The sequence below is a fragment of the Plasmodium brasilianum genome, chromosome 6 (genome assembly GCF_023973825.1).
Source record: "Plasmodium brasilianum strain Bolivian I chromosome 6, whole genome shotgun sequence".
In the NCBI taxonomy this organism is placed as follows: Eukaryota; Apicomplexa; class Aconoidasida; order Haemosporida; family Plasmodiidae; genus Plasmodium; species Plasmodium brasilianum.
The window spans coordinates 9,559-31,814 of NC_090119.1; the positions used below are offsets into that span (position 1 = coordinate 9,559).

Here is a 22,256-nt window from a genome sequence, read left to right on the forward strand (position 1 = left end):
TTTTCCTTTTATTTTATTTCTCCCTTTACCTTTATATTTTTTTCACTTTATTTTTTCTGTGCTTTACTTATTCCTCAATTTATTTTTTTTGTTTTTGTTTTTCCTATTTTCCCTTTTTTGTCCTTTCACGTTCGTAGTATTGCGAATTTTTTATTACACACACATATATATATATATATATATTAGTATATTAGTACATACTTATACACATTTACATACAGCTACCTGGCATAAACTTTTGTGAGATAATTCAAAGTGTAAAATTTGCAAAATAAACACATATATTATTATCACAGTCTGGATACCATATAATCAATAAAAAAAATATAAGAAAAAACTTGTATTTTTATTATTAGGCATTAAAATAAGAAAAATATACCAATTTAAATAATCTTCGGTTTTTGATGTTTTTCCCCCCTATTTTTAATTTTTTTTTTTTTCAAAATGTTAGTTAAAATTAGTCAAAATAAAAAAATTTAGTATTACTTTGTTTAGTTGTTTTTCCTTTTTTTCATGCAATTATTTGATTTAGGAGTTACTCAGAGAGCACAATTTTCACAAATACAAGTTGTCTAGTTTTTTTCGCTCTTTCGTTAAAATGTATTTAATTATGTATGTGTAAGTGTACGTGGGTGTATGTATGTGTATATAAATGCACTTCTGAGATACGAAAAAAAAAAAATATATAAAACTTTTACTTTATTTGTTCACACTTTTAAAGCAGCTATTTTTTTTTTTTTTTTTTTTTTTTTTTATAGGCAAAACACTTCAAAACATTAACTGTTCAGAAAAAAAAAAAAAAAAATTTTTTTTATTATACACCGTTCATGCAATTTTGCTGGGAATAAAAAAAGGGGAAATGTTTCGCTACGAGATATAAAGCGTATGTAGATGTTATCTGTACATATCTTTAAATATATATATATATATACATATATACATATATATATACGCAATACCACTTAAATACACATGTATGTGTATTCCTACAGTATGTTATTATCTGCACTTGCAGGAAACAGTTAAAAACGCAAACAGGTACATTCTATGGCTTTTATAAAATACATTAGCTCCAAAAGAGCACAAGTATTTTTAATGGTTACTTTCATTTCCTGTATTTGTTATATTATACATAGGACGTATTTGCACGTGAGTATTTTTTATAAATATATATATATATTTATTTATTTGTGTATTCATTTATATATTTATTTAAAAATATATCATAACAATATGCTTTCACGTTTATTAAAAAAAATAAGGAAATTTACCAAAAAGCTTTCGGGTGAGCGTTATGCGCTTTAATTTTAAAAAAAATGGGCGAAGAAGCGGAAAAAAAAACATAAAAATTGAAGAGCAATTTTTTAATATTATATATATATATATATATATATGCGTATATATACATATACATATAAACAAATACAATGTAAGCTGTACTCACTTAACCGTGAAGTTAAATTTTCGGGTAGCTATTGTAATACATATGGTCCAAATCGTTTAAAAGCAATTCCTCATTGTTCCTGTGATTATAATTATTTCCATAAAATTTACATAAATTATTTATTAAATACATATTTTGGCTATTTATAAAATTGGTGCTATTATTTTTTGCACCTCCCATATATTCATATGCGCTATTTTGCAAATTATGAATATATGAAATTAAGTTATTCTGATAGTTCATAATTTCTTTGTTAAAATGGGTAAAATTGTTGTCAAATTTAAAATTTTCATTATTTTTATTTACAGTTTTCTTCAGCTGGTATAAATGTTTCTTCTGGTATTGTGCATCATGCACATTTTTAAAATTGCCATAAACACTTTTCACTAAATTTACATATGCTGATTCAGCATTACATTTTTCGAAACATTTTGTGTTTCCCGGATTTATATCAGCATTAAGGTTTGCGCTTATGTTTGTATTCGCGTTTGTATGCGCGTTTGTATGCGTGTTTGTGTATGCGTGTATATATGTGATATTGTTTTTTTTCTTTATTTTTTTTTTTTTGCTAGCTTTTTTGTTTTGATTTTCCGTTTCATTTGCAGTTGGATCATTTGATATATAGTTATTTTGGTTATTAAAAAATTTTAAATTATTTCTTGCATTGTTCAAAAGATGATCAGTAAACATATTTTTACTACTACTATAAGGAATGTTTTGATGCTCACTATTATTATATCTCACGGGGTAATTATAACTGGTAAAAGCAAAGTTACCATTAGTTCTGTTTAAAGTATTTTTCCCATCTTTTATTAACACTTTTTTATTGTTAGTAATGGAAGTGGCAATTTTATTATTCCTTTCTGAATAATCTGCGAATTGATGAAAAATTTTATTATCTCTGTTAATATTATTATTTGAAATGTTTTTCAAAGGATCTCTTCTTGTTTTCACAATTTTATAATTGCTTTTTTTCCTGCTGTGATCTTTTCCTTTTATAGTACATACTTTTTCCTCATTAGGATTGTTGTTATACTCTTTTTTTTTGTCATATGTAAAAGGATAATTTTTATTTTTCCCTGTTTGTAAAATATTATTACTGCTACCAAGGTGATACATCGATTTTAAATGTGTGCCTTCATTGTTATATGTTTGATACATCGCTTTAACTTGCGCGTTATCAATATTACTACTATTTAGAGTAGTATGCTTTATATTTTCTTCCTCCTGTAATAATTTCTTTTTTAATTTTCTGTATGTTTTTTTTTTTTCTTTTTCTTCTTCAACAATATAATCATATTTAAATTTCGAAATTATATCATTCTTATACATATATTTAATTAAATAGAAAAAAACTCCTCCATCGCTTCTTTTCCCTTGTTTATTAACCAAATTTATACCACCGTAATTCTGAATCAAAATTGTTTTTTCTAATAAACTTAAAGAAATATATACACCTAAGGCATCAACAACGCGTCGTATTTGATCTCTATTTGGTTCCTTCAAAATTGTGCTAATAGTTGTTGTCAAAATATCTTTAATCATTTTGTTGTCATTATAAAACTCTTTCGGATCCATTTTATTTTCATCACTGTCTCCCACTGCAATATTTTTATCATTCACGCAGTTTATTTCTTCATTACTTCCTCCCATTGTATCATCTTCATTTTTAGTTGTCTTCTCCAGTATACTACGTTCGCTCGGTTTGCGCTCACTCTGTTTATGTTCGCCTTGAGTGTTTTCATCCTGCCGTTTTTCCTCCTTTTCAATCGCTACACAGATTTTACCACCATCCTCTTTCTTGTCAACTTGATTATCTGCATTTACTGCACTCTCTGCATTTACTGCATTATCTGCATTTACTGCACTCTCTGCATTTACTGCACTCTCTGCATTTACTGCACTCTCTGCATTTACTGCACTCTCTGCATTTACTGCATTATCTGCATTTACTGCATTTACTGCATTTACTGCATTCTCTGTACCCTTTGCATTAGCACCCCCTTTACCACTGCAGTCACTCTCAGGGTTAATCACATCCAGATCATGCGGATTAAAATTTTCATTGATATATTTCGTTAAGAATTTTCTAATAGATTTAAACTTCTTTATTCTTGCTATATCCAAAGGGCTCATATTATAAATGTCTTTTTTCTGAACGAAACTTCTATTTTCTACTAGAATTTTTACATTTTCTAAAACACCACCTAAACAAGCTGCATGTATAGGTAATCTATTGTGAACATCAAAAATATTAATATTTGCTTTTTCTTCATAAATTAAAAATTTTACATAATCTGTATTATTTCTATAACATGCATAATGAAGAGCAGTTCTATTCGACAAATCTGTGTCATTGATCTTTGCCCCAAACTTAAGAAACATTTTCGTTATTTCTTTGTTTCCTTTAATGGCTGCAAAATGTATACACATACTGGCCGTAGTTTTCCCTCTATTAGGTGACAAGGAATGAGGTAACAATGCATGTATGTTAGCACCATTCTTTAACAATAATTCTGTTATGTCTTTATGCATTTTTGTAACTGCAATATGTAAAGGAGTCCAATGTTTATAATCAGATATATTTACTTTTGCTCCATTTTTTATTAACAATTCACAAATATCATAATAACCACCTGCACATGCATAATGTAAGGCTCTTCTTCCAATTTTATCAAAATAGTTAACATCAACTTCTTTTTCTAGACACTTTTTCACAACAGTTATATTGTCCAAATAAGCACCATGTAGCAAAGCTCTATTTATATCTGGCAAACTTAACCCAGGTGGTATGGTCACATTCATTTTGTGACTCTCTTCAAATACGTTACTTGTATTCTCTTCATGTGTTTGCTTTTTAGAAGAGTCTTCTTCATTCTCTTTTACTTTGACAATGATATGTTCAAGAAATTTCCCCTCGTAGGACTGTACATCGGCTTGAGCATCGACCTGAATGTCAACCAGAACATCTGCTTGAGCATCGTCTTTTATATCAACATGAATATCAGTCAGCCCCTCCTTCTTCTCACTCGATTGTTCGTTCATTTCCCTTCCTGCTAATCGTCCTTCCACGTTTTCACTTATCAACATATTAAACTTGTCATATTCTTCAATTATAACTTTGCTGGAGTCGTCTAAGATATGTTCGATGTCCTTTTCCAAGGACTGCTCATTATTATTATTATTATTATTATCACTTAAAAAAGGAAAATTTTCTTTTTCATCTTTTTGCAATGTTGCAAGTGTATTCAAATTTTCATCATTTATACTCATTTTAAAAATATTGCTAAGTTCATCAAAATTTTCATTAATATTATTTAAAGAAAATTCATTTAAAACATCCATCAAATACTTATTTCCATAATATTTTACACAATAATCTATAAACTTATGTATTTCATGATTAACCTCAAAATTTCTTGTCTGTTCTTTTTCATCATTTATATTTGTAAGAATATTTTCTTTTCCCCTATTTACAAAGTTATGGTTATTTTCACCTATGAAGAATTTTCCGTTAGGGCCATTTCCTCCTACATCCCTTTTGTTTTTATTTCCATTTGGCATATTGTAAAACAGGAAGTTGTTATCCTTGTTATAGTACTTGTTCTGAACATCTGTGTAGTTGTAATTTGCACTGTTCTTGTCTTTGTAAAGGTGTGAATACATTCCGTCATTCTTCATTGCATTATTATTTACTTCAGGCGTGCGATAGTTCGCTTCGGTTTCATCCATATTATTGTAGTTTCCATTATAACTTCTAATACCGCTAACACCTCCAATGCTGCTAACACCTCCAATACCGCTAACACCTCCAATACCGCTAACACCTCCAATGCCGCTAACACCTCCAATGCTGCTAACACCTCCAATGCCGCTAACACCTCCAATGCCGCTAACACTTCTAATGCCGTGAATGTTACCTTTTAAATTATTCCTTTTTCTACCCCAATTCATGTTATATTTACTTGAACCCACAACACCATTTACACTCTGCTCAAGGTTACCATCTACTTGTTGCAAGTTTTTTCTTACATTATAGTAATAGCCTTTTTTCCTATTACCTTTATTAATGACTACCATGCCCTCGTTATTTTCATATTTAAAATTTTTACCACCTTCATAATGTACATGGTTGCTAATTAGGTCAGCCTTAGTCATTCCTTTCTTCATTTTATGAATATCATAATTGTCTTTTTGCAATTTTTGTAGTTCTGCATGCATTATATTTTTATCTAATTTCGCACTTAAGCCGCTAGTACTATATACATTACTACTAATGGTGTTCTTCTTCTTTTTTTTCTCATTATTATTATTACTATAACTGAAAATATTTTTGTTACCCATATTATTACCAATACAGCTCTGAATTTTGTTACTGTACATATTTTCATCAATATTGTACATCCTCTGCAACCGAAGTATACTTTCCATTAATATGTTTTTTTGATCATTATTTCCATAGTACATGTTACTTATATTTTTACATTCTCCCCCATCCATATATGGTAAATTATTGTACTCGTTTAAATTGTAAAACGTTTGAGCATTATCAGATAAGTAATTTAAATATGTCTGATTATTCATGTCGCTGTTATATTTCCTTTCGGTATTTTTTGACAGCTGTAGTAAGCTCTTTTTGAATTGACCATACATTAAGTTCATATGATAGTTACTAGGAGCATGTCCACTAGTGTCTACATTTTCGTTTGTGTTTACATTCCTGCAGAAGTTGTTATTTAACTTTTTGGAGTAAGATCTATATATATTATTGCCTCCACGAATTGTTTTTCCGAAATTTTCATTTTTTTCTTTATTTATATTACCACTTACTATATTATATGTTTGATAATTAATATTTGCGCCCTTGGTATAATGTTCACTTTTATTTTTAAAAGAATTTATTTCCCTATTTTTTATTATTCCTTTTTTCAAATTTTGACACATTTTCGATACTTTGTTTTCCTCCTTTTTTGCATCAACAGTTATACCATTGCACAAGTTGGTTCCGCTAACATTTTCCAGGACAGTTCCTTTTTTTTTCCTTTTTTTTTTTTTTTTTTTTTTTTTTTTTTTAATTTTACTATCAGCATTACTACTAATTGCGGTGGTAATACTTGCATTTTCGTTCATAATATCACTGCGAACTTCTGTAATATTATTGATATTTCCAATGCTTATGTTTACATCTTTGCAAACTTGTTTAGTACTTTCGATGAGTTGATTATTATTTTTTCCTTTTTCCGTCGCTTTTTCTTTCCTTTTCTCCTTTTCTATCTCCTTCTCTGTCTCCTTCTCTGTCTCCTTCTTTGTCTCCTTCTTTGTCTCCTTCTCTTTTTCGTTCTCTTTTTTGTTCTGTTTCTCGTTATCCTTCCCTTTTTTTCTTTTTTTTTTCCCCTTCTTTTTTTTCGTGTTAGTTTCGTTACACACATTTTTATCAACAACTTGCTCATTTTTGTTTATATTATTCGTATCTGCTTCTTTACCATTTTCAGCTTTACTCAAAGAAACAATATTATTTACATTTTTTTTTTTTTCTTGTTCGCTTGACTTAACCTTTTCCTTATTATTCATATCATCCTTCTTTACATTCTTATCAATTTTTGTTATCCTCTTTTTAAAATACGTACAATTCGTAGGGGAAAAATGTTCATAACTGTAACTTTTGGTCGACCAAAAATTGGTATAATTCACTTTTTTACTATTATTATAATAATAATAATTATTATTACTATTATTATTACTATAGTTACTATGATTATAGTAGCACTTATCGTAGTTTTCTTTATTTTGAGCTTTATATTTACTGTTAATGATGTTGTCCTTTTTAATGCTTTTCAAATCCATTGAATTATTAGCTTCATTTCCCTTATAGTTGTTATTTTGTCTGATACTGTTACTACTTGTGTTATTTCTACTGCTAATGTTAGTACTTATGGTATTATTCCCACAGATCACATTAGTACTTCCGCTATCATTATTATCTTTCTTGTCCTTTTTGTCGTCTATCTTACTGTTGTTGCTTCTTTCTTCTTTATCATTTCTACTGTCTATCTTAAAACATGATGTGCCATTTTTACTACAATTGACAACTGTAGTAATACTACTACCGCTAGCATTGATGCACTTGTTTACCTCTTTTTTGTTAGTTTCTTTCTGTGAATTATTTTGTATGTCCATCTTCGAAATATATTCTTATTTTTCAATATGCTTACTTTATTTGTTAAACGTGGGGTATTGTGTATTGGGTATTATGTAATACACGCTTTTTGTTACGTACTATTTGGTACTTTACACGTACTGTATATTATGTCCTCATAACGTTCATATCATTTAAAAAAACACACATTTGTACGTATACATATATACATATGTGCAAATAAGTAGTTCTCAATATATTTAAGCTCTTTTGTAATGTCCTTTCTTTCTTTCTTTCTTTCTTTTTTTTTTTTTTTTGTTTAATTAGAAATGTTCAGAAATGTTATTTCGGAAAAAGTTCTATTTATTTCATGAATTCATTATATTTTTTTATTTTATTTTCCAATTCCATGGTTCAAAAAAGAATTGTTTAAAATAACGATGGTGAAATATCGTTTTATTTTATAAGCGCGCATGCGAATGTATATGTATACATTTGTTCATGTGACCATACATGTATATATGTATATATCCATATGTATGTATACGTATGGATATGTGTACAGTTCGCCTTTTTGTATTTCTTAAAAACGTTTTAACAAAAAAGAAAAGAGAGGTGTTAAAACAAAATGCTATATAGCTAAATTTTTAATTATCAAATAACCTGAACAGTTCATATTTATACCTTTCAATATAAATGCACATTTTCTAAGTTGCAAAAAAAAAAAAAAAAAAAAAAAATTCAATGAAAAAATTAATCCCTTATTATTCTGACGTGTTTTCAATTGTACATATATATACATATATGTATATATATATATATAAATATGCTAACCTAATGTGTGAATATTACCAATACTTTTTTGTGAAAAGTATTTTTTTTTTTTTATCTTTTCATAAAGAAATATTGAAATATAAGTAGCATTTATGTGTTGGTCGTATTGTTTAGTAAAATTATATATATGTATATAAATATACATATATATGTAAATTATTTTTTTTTTCGCTTTAATAACTTTTGTAAGTTTTTTTTTTTTTTTTTTTTTTTGCATGTACGCTGGAAAATATTGTTCATAAGTTTTTGATAAAAAAATTGTATTTTTAACTCTTTATATTAAATTTGTACCTCAATGTTCATAAGGAATATGCTTGTTCCATAATTAATTATGCATGTATATTTTTTTTTTTTTTTTTTTTTTTTTATCTATTAGAAATTAAGAATAATGCTATTTTAGCTGAGAAAATAATTTTACATGTGTAATTATATTTATCCAAATATATTTTTGAGAATGCGCTTTTTTCATATTTAAGCTTTGTTAATTATGTATATTTCCACTTTTTGTTTGATTAAAAGAATAGGAAAATTGTGAACTTATAAATGTACGTATATAAATAGATTGTACATATACTTTAATCGCAGAGATATATAACCTTCTTGGACATTTTTCAGCGATCTCCAAAAAAATAAGAAAATAAGAAAATAGGAAAAACAAGCATAAGTAAGAAGAAGTAGGCAGAACGGGAAAACATATTAATAACTTATTTATTATTTTTGTATGTAACGTTTCATAAGTATTCCTGCTAAGTTTGAGGAGTACAACTTATTTAAAAGTAAATGTTAATACCGTTCTATATAAATTCATAATAAAGATACCGTAATTTTTACGTTCGCCTTTCCATATAATAAAACTTTTATTTCATTAAACAAGAAATTTTTTTATATATTATATAATAAAAATACTGCGTTATAGTAACTAGTATAAAACTACTATTTTTAATATGCTTAACGCGTTATGTATACCTTGATTAGTCATAAATTTTAAAGTAAAATAAATTTAAAAAAAAAAAAATAAAAACACAACAGTACAAGCATAAAAGACCACATATAAAAAATATCATACATAGATCGAACTAATGGCTAAATAAAAAAAATTCCGCGTGTCATTGTATGTATATATATATATATGTATATATAAAAGTTAAATTTATTTTTTTATAAAACGCGTACAAAGGTATTTTTTACAATTGTATAAATACCGACTGAATAGTGTATGCATAATATATACTGTTGTTTTCTTTAATGTTTGCAAAACATATGAATTATGTACATATCATGTGCTTACGTGATAGTAATATATATAACATATGCTAATGTGTACAAAAAGTTTTAATAATAAATCGAAAGCTCTATGTAAGTACGAGCTCCTATATTTATAGACACAAAAATCGAAGGGTATTAACATGCCCTTTAATGATATAAATTTTTTTTTTTGATTAAAAGAATTTGTAATATTTTGTTATTTTCAAAAAGCAGCAAACAGTAAATGTCGTTATTTTAACAAACGATATTAACTATTTATATCTGAGACATAAGCACATAAACTAAAAAAAAAAAAAAAAAAAAAAACACACCAGTTCTTGAAATACTGTGTGTTTTACTTTTAAATTTTGCAAAAACATTCAAATTTATTTTTTAAAGCAACAAATGTATAATTAAAATTTTAAAGAAAATATAGCTTAAAATCTTGCATTACATAAATGCAATTATTATTTAAATTTTTACAAAATAATTGTTTGATAGGAAAGAAATATTGTATAAATATGTTATTTAAAGAAATTTGTCCCCAATTGTGCATATATATAAATATATTATATATGCATGTATAAACATGTGTGGGCAATATAACACATGTGTTCTTTGTGCTTTGTACTGTTTTTAATTCGCGATAATAAATAAAAACCATAATTTAAGAAAAAAAAAAAAATGGAAACATTAGTATAACATTTGTAAAAAATTTTACATAAAAAAAGGTAGCAACTACGGGTATATAGTGGTAACATAATTGTTCATTAATTTTAATTTGTTCTTTTTCTATTCGGTTGTACGTTTATATATATAATATTTCCGCTTCAGCAAACTTTTATTATAGCTGTTTTTTTTTTTTTTTTTTTTTTTTTGCAGAAATGAAATTGTATAGCAAGCTATAAATTTGTTTCCATGAAAATCTTGTTCTTTTGCTCTGATGTTATATTGACGTTTAAAAAAGAAAATAACAATTGTTAAAAATAAATATTTAAATAATGGTGTTATTTTTCCACTACGAATATTATAAAATCGATTTTTCACAGTTATTCATACAAATATGTAAGTATAAAAATATATAAATAAGTACATGTATTTATATATATACATATGTATAAATGTACACTTGCAGCATATACCCTTACGAACTTTTATTTTTTTTTTCTAACTTGCAATGATGATAGCATAAAAAATATGTGAAGGATACTCAGAATTTTTCAGAGTATTGAAACATAATAACGTAAATACTGTAATAAAGTTTTTTAAATATTTATTCCCCCTTTTTTGGCATTAATTTTTTATATAAAAAAGTTAAATTCCAAAAGGAAGAAATACTTATTTTACATATACGATGAATTAATAAAAAGAGAAATATAAGCACGCTGGTATAAATAATTACGACACGCAACTATACCTTTGTTCCATTTTAAAATTGCATGCTTTCACAAAAAATATTTTAATTATTTAGGGATTGTCATATCAAGAACAGTGCAATATAGTAATTTTATATCATTTATTTTTCTTTAACCACATTTTACATCTTTCGTTTTTAATAAAATACACGTTGAAAACATACATTACCATGGTACGAAAAAGAGCATACATACATATAAATATATATCTACGCAAAATATGAAATAATCGGTTTGAGCAAAATGTGTCTTAATATGTTTAAGTGAATTAATCTTCTTTCTAAGAACGTTTTGTTAAGCATGTATTATAACAATGTGTTCAGTTTATCTGCATTTCTTGTAATTTGTGTTTTTTGACTATTATAAAATATTATATATATTTATATATATACATATATGAAAAAAAAAAAAAAAAAAATAAAGATTAACAAAAAAAAAAGTTGAAATGTTTAAAAAAAAAAAAAAAAAAAAAAGCTCGCTATAATATAATGGCAAACCAATCCAACTCCTTTACATTTTTATTATTTTTTTTATTAAAAGATGGTTAACGCATTTATTCTATAAATATATGACAAATATATTTTAAATAATTTCTTTTGTTTTATAAAAAATCTTATTTTCATAATATGCTCACTTTTTAACCACCAGCTGTTTGTGAATGAATATATTTATATATGTACTCGCGTAATCATTTATTCGGGAGCAACTAATAAATTAAGTTGCACGATAGTACGGACAATTTATAATTTAGTGGTAATAATATATACATAATTTCGTTTAATGTGGAATCATGTTATTATACCTATGACACTTCATATATCATCAATTTTTATATGTTTTAAAATGTATGTATTTTTTTTTTTTTTCTCCATAAATCTTATAGCCAAGTGAATATACGCGCATGTGAATATGTATGTATAGCGGACGTATATATATATATATATATATATAATACATATATTTAGCACATATATACAATACATACATAAGAATAATACATACATATTTTGTGTATTATATATATACACATAATCATACTTTTGTATGCCATATGGATTAATGTATATGGCATAAAATCAAAAATCTGTTTTAGTAAACCTTAGCATATATGTTATTTTTTGCTTTTATTTTGAAAAGTTTTTTTTTTTTTTTTTTTTTTTTTTTTTTGTTTGCTATATATACATTTTTTTATTCTGTTGTATTTTTAAGTACATGTACAAACATTTTTTATTTTACATTAAAAACGTGAAGGATATAACCAAAATAGAATATATATACGTATATATATAAATGGAATGATTTAATTTAATTTACTTTTTTTTTTTTTTTATCTTTTCATTTAATTAATTATATATATCAATGTATATTAATTTATGTTAATATATGAGAATATATGTCAATCCATGTTAATACATGTCTATACCTGTAAATAGATGTTAACACATGTTAGCAAAAATTAGGATATTATGATATGCTTTTGTATATATCAGTTAATGTTATTATTTGTTCTTATATGTAAATATATATCAACATGTATTATTTTATATGAGTACAAGTTAATATTTGTTTGTGTATGTGCTTTGATATTATCTTTGCTTGAAGTTCCTAGGAATAATCTTTTTGCCTGTATCAAACTTGCATTGTATGTAAATAGATATATACATAAAGATATATATTTATGTTCTTTTTCATTTATCTTCCCCATATGTAAAATGCGATTATGTATACATACATATATATATATTTTAACTTCGTTTTTTCTTTTTTCTATTATCTGTTACGTATGAAAATGAAAAAATAAATGAGTTTAAATTAATAATAAACCAAGCAAAATATAAAATTCGTAAGTTATTTGCAACACCAACGAGAAATAAACATAATGTTTATCGACTTTTTTATTTTGTTTTTTAAATGTCACATTCGTAATGTGAAATGTATTAAAATACATATATTTATTATAAACATTTGTAAACCCTTACACATGTTTATACACTAATATATTTATATATACATGTTTTATATGCATTTAACTTTAGAGATTTACAATTTTTTGGGAGTTTGATACTTTTCATAATTCTACAGAGTAGACCTTTTTAAGTATTTGCAAGTATAATTATATGAATATCTATATATATAAATATACGTGTATGTAGATATAAATATGCATATATGTAGGTACATATGTATATATATACTATATATATATATATATATATATATATATATATATTATGTATCTTTTTTATTTTTTACAAATTTAGTTATAGTTTTATTTGTTAAAGTTATATAATGTCTTTTTCTTTTTTTTTTTCATTCTGCTACCACTTCATTCATTAGTAGCTATTTACTAATTATCCTTAATATATTGCATATATATATATATATAGCATTTATGACGTATATGTATTTATATGTATAATCAATTCCTTACCTTTATCATGTGAGAGGGCCTCTCATCTCACACATACATTATAAAGAATAAAGTTTTTATAAATTAGTGCACGCAATGTGGTTGTTTTGTATTGAACTTAAAATATAAACATATAAAAATACGAAAAAATGAATTAATTTGTTTTTAATGACGTTAAGGAGTGTGCATATATACTATACAGTTTATTTTTACACGTCCACTCAAATACAGTGGTTGCCTACTTATATGTATCCCTCATAAACAATAGAAGAATAATGTCAAGAAAAATTTTAAATATTATAATAATATTTTTTTTTTTTCTTCACAAATATTATAAGTATTGTTATTCATGAAAGAGATTTGTAAAAAATTAATTATTCATTTTCTTTTGCTAATATTTTAGAAATATGTGTATGTATGTATGTATATGTGAACGTATATGTAAACGTATATGTAAACGTATATGTAAACGTATATGTAAACGTATATGTAAACGTATATGTAAACGTATATGTATATATAAATTAAACTGTCTAACGAATCACTTTGCTTATACGTATTATGAACTTTTTCACAACCCTTTCCAAATGATTACAAATGTATTTATTATATACACATTAATGCATTTATAAGATATCATGGATTCTTTTTTTTTTTCTTCTCGCATCCTCTATAATCCTTTCTTTTAATATCCCCTTTTTTTAAATATTCTTTTTTTTTTTTTTTACCAAAAATATTATACCAAATGAACACAGAACATAACAATTCATATTTTAAAAAGTTGTACTGTAAAAATAATACCCCTTGTAGTATTCCAAGAAATTTTAATTTAGAAAATGATGTATTAATAAAAAAGTTGGAAGACAATCATGAAAATACAGCTAATAAGAATAATTTTAATAAAAATTTAGGAAATTTAATTTATAATATCTCCAAACTTATACTTGAAAATACAAATAAAAATAATACAGCGCCTGCTGAACCGAATTTACCACTAAGTAAGGATAGCAGTAAAAGTAATAGTAATTGTAATATAAATAATAGTAACAGTAATAGTAATAACAGTAATAGCAGTAATAACAGTAATAGCAGTAATAGCAGTAACAACAACAGCAGCAGCAATAGTAACAGCAATAGTAATAATCATTATAGAGAAATGAGCGATGCACCTGTTAGAGTTTATATTGATAGTTCAGAAAATAATAATTTATTTGTTATTGATGAAAAAAAGGAAGTTCATCAAATTTTAAACAACAGAACAACGGATTATTATAAAAAAGATGGGAAATTCAAATTTTTAAATAATAATAAATACAATGCTAATACTGTTAATTCTGTCACTAATGTGTTAAACGGTAGCATTAAAAATGATAATTCAAAAGGTGCAGAAAATAAATTCAACTTTTTTACGCACACGAATACCTGTAGGCACACTATTAATGAACAAAAGGGAAATTTTATTAAATACAGTCCTAACAATTTAGTAAACATGCCAAAATGTGAGGAAGAAAATTATAAAAGGGAAAATAATATTTTTTCGAATTTTCATATCAATGATACGAAAAATGGTGCAACAAATGAAGCAATAAATGGCGTAATAAATGAAGCAATAAATGACGCAATAAATGGCACAAAAAATGAAGCAAAATATGATCCAAAATATGACCCAATAAATGGCCCCAAAAATGGTGCAAAACTGGATTATAAAAATACGCATCTTCCAATTTATCAAAATTTAAATTACACAGAAGAAGAAAAAGCGGTAAAAAATTATAAATTACAAGATGAGAATGGGCCCCTTCCTATAAAAGAATACAAAGGGAATAATGAAAAAATGAATCATAATAATATGGACAACCAAATTATTAAAGACATTATAAGTAAATCAAATAATAATTTTAAAAGTATTGTAATAACCAATGTTTTCCTTGGGAATATACCACCAAATATAACGGAAGAAAGGTTAAAAAATGTGCTGGAGATATTTGGCTATATAATTCATATTGAGTATAAATGGTCTATCGATAAATGGTCATATGCATTCATTTATTTTATTGATGAAAAATGTGCTATAAATGCAGTTAATATTCTAAATCAGAAAAAATTTTTTGATAATTCCCCGAATCATAAATTAATATGCTTTATTGTTTCGAAACAAGTTCCTAATCAAAATACCTTGCATTATAGCAGAGCAAACTTTTCCTTGTTAAAAGATGGACCTCCAGGTACACAAAAAAAAATTATTTCAAAATGTTTATTTGTTTATTCATGTTCTTAGTAGGAACGCAATTTGGATTTATAATGTTGTCCCTATATATTATGAGCATATTGTTGTGAACATTCATCTTTTTTTTTTTTTTTTTTTTTTTTGTTTTTTTTGAATTTAAGGTGCAAACTTGTTTCTGTACGGAATACCGCTAAAGTGGACAGAGCTGAATTTAATACAGCTGGTAAATAAATATGGGCACGTTGTAGGGTTGCGAATTCCATACATTAATAATGATAATGATAAGAAACAAGGAAATCGAGGTTTTGGTTTTGTATCATATGACAATAAAAAATCATCTATTGAAGCTTTTGAAGAGCTATCAAAAATGTATATTCATGGAAAGCTCTTAAAAGTTCAATTAAAAAATGGTGAAGAGCATTTATTACCTGCCAAATTAAAAAGTATATATAATGCTAATAAGAATAAAGTGAAAGAAACGAATAATGCAAAAACTGCTCAAAGTTTAGTAAGTACAACTGATACTTTAAAAACCCTTAATTCCATAAATTCTACAGATATTAAAAAGAAGCCTAAAAACAACAAATATACTGGCAGTAATAACATAAAAACTACAAATTTTATAGTACCATATAAAAATAAAATAATTAATGAACCAAGTAATAGAGATACTAATAAAAATACTCCTCACGGTTCTACGTCTGACGCTAATTGTTCAATCGATTTAGTAGATAATGCATTAAAAAACAATTTTTCACTAAACAGTTCAAATGATTGTGATTTCCCTTCTTCCAATTTTTCAAACTCAAATTTTTTTAAAAATACTTCGTGTAATCTTCATAAATATGATACAGCAAATAAAAATATTAATAACCATATTCCAAATTTTTTATATAATAATATTTCAAGTAATGTATCTAGTGAATTTGATAGAGATAAAATATGTTTATATGACTCCAGTGAAGGCATCTATGAAGCTAATAGAGCAAGTAACGCTTATGATACGTGTAACACAAGTAATTTGAATAACGCGAAGCGCATATTGAACAACGTTTGTTTAGATTTCATAAATAAAGGTGAACATACGAACTCAAATTCAGGTGAAAATATAAGCGCAAGTGTAAACCCAATTAATCTAAAAAACGAGAATAACTATTTGAACAACTCTGATAACAAAAGCAACAAACCAAATATGAACAATGAGATTTCAACATATGATTACATGATATTCAATAAATTCGACTATTTTAATGTATGTGTGGATAACAACAACTTAATAGAGAGAGGGAAAAAATTTATATGGAAAAAAAGAAATATTCAGCCTGTAGAACAGATAGGAAAAAATATAAGTAAATCTTTTACGTATCCAAATAAAGCAGAAATAAAGAGGTATCACCCGAATGTAAGTAGTAGCAATAGTAATAATAGCAATAGCAATAGTAATAATAGCAATAGTAATAGCTATATTAATAGCGATAGTAATAGCTACATTAATAGCAACAGTAATAGCTACATTAATAGCGATAGTAATAGCTACATTAATAGCTATATTAATAGCGATAGTAATAGCTACATTAATAGCAATTGTAATAGTAACTGTAATAGTAGTAACTATATCAATAGTAATAGCAATAACTATATTAATAGCAATAGTAATAGCAATATAAATAGCAATAGTAATAGCAATATAAATAGCAATAGTAATAGCAATATAAATAGCAATAGTAATAGCAATATAAATAGCAATAGTAATAGCAATATAAATAGCAATAATAAGTACCCTAGCAACACCTTTTTTGAAGACAATACTCTTGATAAGAATCATATTACTAAACTAAATAATTTGAAAAATAAAACTTATAACATGCAAAAAGATATAACCTTGTGCAATTCAAATGAAATACAAAATATTAATGTCAATGTGTGTAATAATTTTTTTGTGAATGATGTCAAGATATTTCCACCTCCAAATAATGAGATGAATACAACTCAAAATGTGCAAGCTTATAAAAATGGTAATTCCATTTATCCTTTTAAAAAAACAAAAAGTGGAATGCAGTTGTGTGATAAAAGCAGAAACATAAGTTCTTTTTTAAACGAAATTTGGTATAATAGTAGTAACAATACTGGCAAAAACGATATGCATATTAATAAAAGAGATAATGTTTACAATGATGATGAAAAGAGCAGCAACAGTAAAAACAGTTGTAACAGTAGTAACAGGAATGGTGGCAGTATTCATAGCAGCATCAACAACAATATCAATAATATCAACAACAGAATCAATAACAATATCAACAACAATATCAACAACAATATCAACAACAATATCAACAACAATATCAATAACAGAATCAATAACAATATCAATAACAGAATCAATAACAGCATTAACAACAGCATCAGTAACAGTAACGATGATATCAAATATAACTATAATGCGCAAGATGCTCAAACAAAAGAGATGACTAATCTTAACCAAATTAAAAGAGATTTTTTCTCTAAAAAAAGTGTAAATAATTGCGACAACGATGAAAGGGAATATAACAGTAGGAATTGGGCAAACATATATAACAATAATTTTAGTATTAATTTTGAACATGAGGAACTCCGCAATGTGTTCACGAATAGTATTAGCAATAATAGCAGTAATGATAATAGTAGTAGTAGTAGTAGTAGCAATAATAGGAATAATAGGAATAACTACAACGATAATAGCAACAGCAGCAATGGGAATAGCAGTAGTAACAATAATAGCTTAAAAAATATGCAGCTCTTTTTCACCTTTTTAAACACATACGCAAAGGAACACTCATTAAATATAGATGATTATGTTAATAAGGAAAATATGCAATTGCATGAAGTGCTAAATGGTAAATATGACAATCAAGTGGATAAAAAAAAATTAGATTATTTATTAATAGCACATCTATTAATAAATAAGGAAAATAAGAAACAAAATGAAATACAAAATGAAAGACGAAATGGAATACATAATGAAACACAAAATAAAATACAAAATAAAATACGAAATGGAACACAAAATGAAAAATCACTTGAAAAAACGAACGATAAAGAACAAGAAAATTATAACTCCATTTCTCGTTTAAAACAAAGTGAAGTTGGTCATATGGTGCATTCAGGAAATACCGATATATGTTGTTCTAATAATTTGAACTCAAGTTTTTACGAACGTAAGGGCCCATGTAAAAATAATATACTTGAACAAGTAAATGCAAATTACGCAGAATACAATAACGACAAAATAGATCGTTACTTAAACGATATATATATGTATGGTGATTATATGAACAAGTATAGTTATGATAAATCTATGTTTACTAATGAAATGAATAATGATGATAAAAACATTAATAAATGAAATGAAACCATGTGATAACAACAAAATAACAAGTTTATTTTTCCAATTTTGAGAATAGTACTACTAATATATATACGTTATATCACAATAATAATAATAAAAAGATGATCATAAGAAATGTCAGTAAATATTATACAAATCAAATGTCAAAACGTTAGCAGGGGTTTCTTTGTATTATTACTATACAGTAAAAACATGGAAAATAAATAAATAAGTAATCAGGTAGATGGGTGGATGAATAGATGAATACATAAGTAGACAAATAGATGGATAAATAAATGCTTAAATATATAAGAAAAACAAAATGAACGTTCCTCTTATGTTAATTACGTAATTGCACATATTGGTAAATCATTTTTTAAATTATTAAAATGTGAGTTGTAATACTACGAGAAGAATATAGTTCTATGTCTTATATTACGCTATGTCATTATTAAAAAATTTTACGGATTATGTAAAATTATACATGATTAAAAATAGGCCTGACTTCGTACAATATATATATATATATATATATATATATATATATATATATATATGCATACATACATATGTACACACATATGTACACACATGCGTACATACAAACACACATACAAACACAAATACAAACACACATACAAACACAAATACAAACACACATACAAACACACATACAAACACACATACAAACACAAATACAAACACACATACAAACACACATACAAACACACATACAAATAATTAAAATTTATGTAGATGATATTAGAAAAATTCCACATACGATTTTATAATTATTAATATATTCTTAAGTGTAAAGCTACTTTAAATATTTTAGTGTTTAATTTTTTTAAATGAATATTACACCATTATATATGTATATATATATATATATATATATTTTTGTGTATGTGCATATGCGCGCGCATACGTTCCTTATTTGCTTAGCAAAATATGTCCAATTTGTCCATTTTACAAACCACATATTTTCTCCCCTATTTTGCCCTCGAGACATATATATATATACATTCCTTACGTTAATAAAATATGTATTTGCATATATATATATATATTTGTATGATTTAAAATAAGTGGTATTATATAATATTTTATAATATTTTATAGTATTTTACAGTAATTTATAGTATTTTACAGTAATTTATAGTATTTTACAGTAATTTATAGTATTTTACAGTAATTTATAGTATTATACGGTAATTTATAGTATTATACGGTAATTTATAGTATTATACGGTAATTTATAGTATTTTATAGTAATTTGTAGTATTTCATAATATTTTATAAATAAAATAATATATTTATTCATATGTGATTGTGGTACATTTGTATTTATTTTTTAATATTATTTAAAACTAACATACAAAGGGTATCCTAATTTTATATTAACGTGCTATGGTATCATATATATACATACGTGCACATTCTGCAATACTAGTTTCAATTATGAATTTATAATAACATACATGTAACCTGTTTACATGATTAATTTTTATATTATTTGTGAAATATTTTTAAATGTTATGCTTAATTTTTATTTCCTTTTCCTTTTCCTTTTCCTTTTTTTTTTTTTTCTTTTATTAATCTCTTCCAAATATACGTAGAAAAGGAAAACTTCCTGCTCGGAAATGACCCGTTTTCGTATTATTTATTTACTTTTTTTTTATTTTGAAAAATGGTTAACTTTCTTAATGTTTTTAAATTTATATTAGAGTTAATTTAATAAAATAAAAAAAAAAAAAAGGAACAAGTAGTGAAGAATGAAGCATAAGACGGTTAGAATGAAGCATAAGACGGTTAGAATGAAGCATAAGACGGTTAGAATGAAGCATAAGCGGTAAAGAATAAGGAATACGGAATAGGCATATTTTAAATAAAACATTTTTACTCTTTTTTTATCTCTTAAAAAGAAAAAAAAAAAAAGTCTACTCCTCAGCCTTATTTTTTGCGAAGGTTACTTCTACAATGTCTTTTGAATAAACAGATCTACCTAGATCATTGTGAATAATTCGAGCAGTAAATTTAAAATTTTTATTATTATTAACATAATCCAAAAAACTATTTGAGCCTGCTCCGTCTTCAAATCCAAAATAGTACGACTTGGTGCCAAAATATGCTTTCCCATTTTTTTTCATATTTTTTTTCAAAACTTTTAAAATGCTATAATAATTTTCTCTCCTATATAATATTTCATTTCCAATAATAAAATCAAAAGAATTCAACTCCATTTTTTTTAATGTTTTATTTAACTTATTCCATGGTTTATTAACAACTGAACATGTAATGTCTTCACCGCTTATCTTCATATAGCTCTTTTTCTCCCCTAACTTTTTTTTCTTTAGTTTTATATTCAAATTCCTTTTTATATTTGGTAATAAAATATCATTAATTACTTCTTTGTTTAATTCTTGAAAAACGACGTTTCCCTTATCCAGCAAAATTTTTATTCCAGTGAGACCGTGTCCGCAACCTTAAAAAAAAGGAAGTAATAGATGTGAAAGAAGTTAAGAAAATAGTGAAAGAAGGAGTTCAGTAACAACAAAGGAAGCTGCGAATGAAGCCACTTAATATCACATAAAATTTAAACGAATTTAGCTCTAAAGTCAACGGAATACGTTACTACATATAACGAATTTAGTTTTATATTTACCTAATTCCAAAACATTCTTATTTTTAAAATCGAATTTTTCTCTGTGCAAGAATTTCAGCATGTCCCATGTACATTCCCATATTGTGTATCCCCCCTCGTACATGTTTTCTTTGACCAACTTTTTTTTTTTTTTTACATCAATACATCGATTTTTTAGAATTAATGAACTTTCTATTTCATCATTTTCTTTAGTTTTTTGAAATTGTTCCTCTTTATTTAAATAATAAACTTCATACATTTTTATATATGAGGTACATAAATGAAGTTAAAAAAAAAGTTTTTCAAAATCTTCTTTTTCTATATCTATATCTATATAGATATATATAGTTTATTATTTTGGCATATATGGTTTTTAAAAAATGTTTATTATCAAATTAAAGGTTTTTAAACAAAAAAAAATAAAATGAAGTAAAATTAAACAAAATGAACTTTATTAACAAAAGAATAATTTAAAATTAATATAAAATGGGAAAAATAAATAAAAAATAAGGTAAAAAATAAAGTAAAAAATAAAGT

At 25.3% G+C, this 22,256-nt stretch overlaps 3 protein-coding genes across 3 annotated transcripts; 1 reads left to right on the forward strand and 2 right to left on the reverse strand.

Annotated features, from left to right (window-relative positions):
* Window positions 1-1,456: 1,456 nt before the first annotated feature.
* MKS88_001607 (PHAX domain-containing protein) lies at window positions 1,457-7,621 on the reverse strand (the record flags this gene model as incomplete). Its single annotated transcript, XM_067214548.1, has 1 exon — window positions 1,457-7,621. One exon carries the CDS (start codon window positions 7,619-7,621, stop codon window positions 1,457-1,459), a length of 6,165 nt encoding a protein of 2,054 aa, XP_067074495.1.
* A 6,608-nt stretch (window positions 7,622-14,229) lies between these two features.
* Window positions 14,230-19,093, forward strand: MKS88_001608 (uncharacterized protein; the record flags this gene model as incomplete). The annotated part of the gene is made up of 2 exons (XM_067214550.1): window positions 14,230-15,709; window positions 15,873-19,093. The coding sequence occupies 2 exons, from the start codon at window positions 14,230-14,232 to the stop codon at window positions 19,091-19,093; spliced, it is 4,701 nt and encodes a 1,566-aa protein (XP_067074496.1).
* Window positions 19,094-21,015: 1,922 nt separating this feature from the next.
* Window positions 21,016-21,978, reverse strand: MKS88_001609 (methyltransferase; the record flags this gene model as incomplete). The annotated part of the gene is made up of 2 exons (XM_067214551.1): window positions 21,016-21,560; window positions 21,741-21,978. The coding sequence occupies 2 exons, from the start codon at window positions 21,976-21,978 to the stop codon at window positions 21,016-21,018; spliced, it is 783 nt and encodes a 260-aa protein (XP_067074497.1).
* Between the last annotated feature and the right edge of the window lie 278 nt (window positions 21,979-22,256).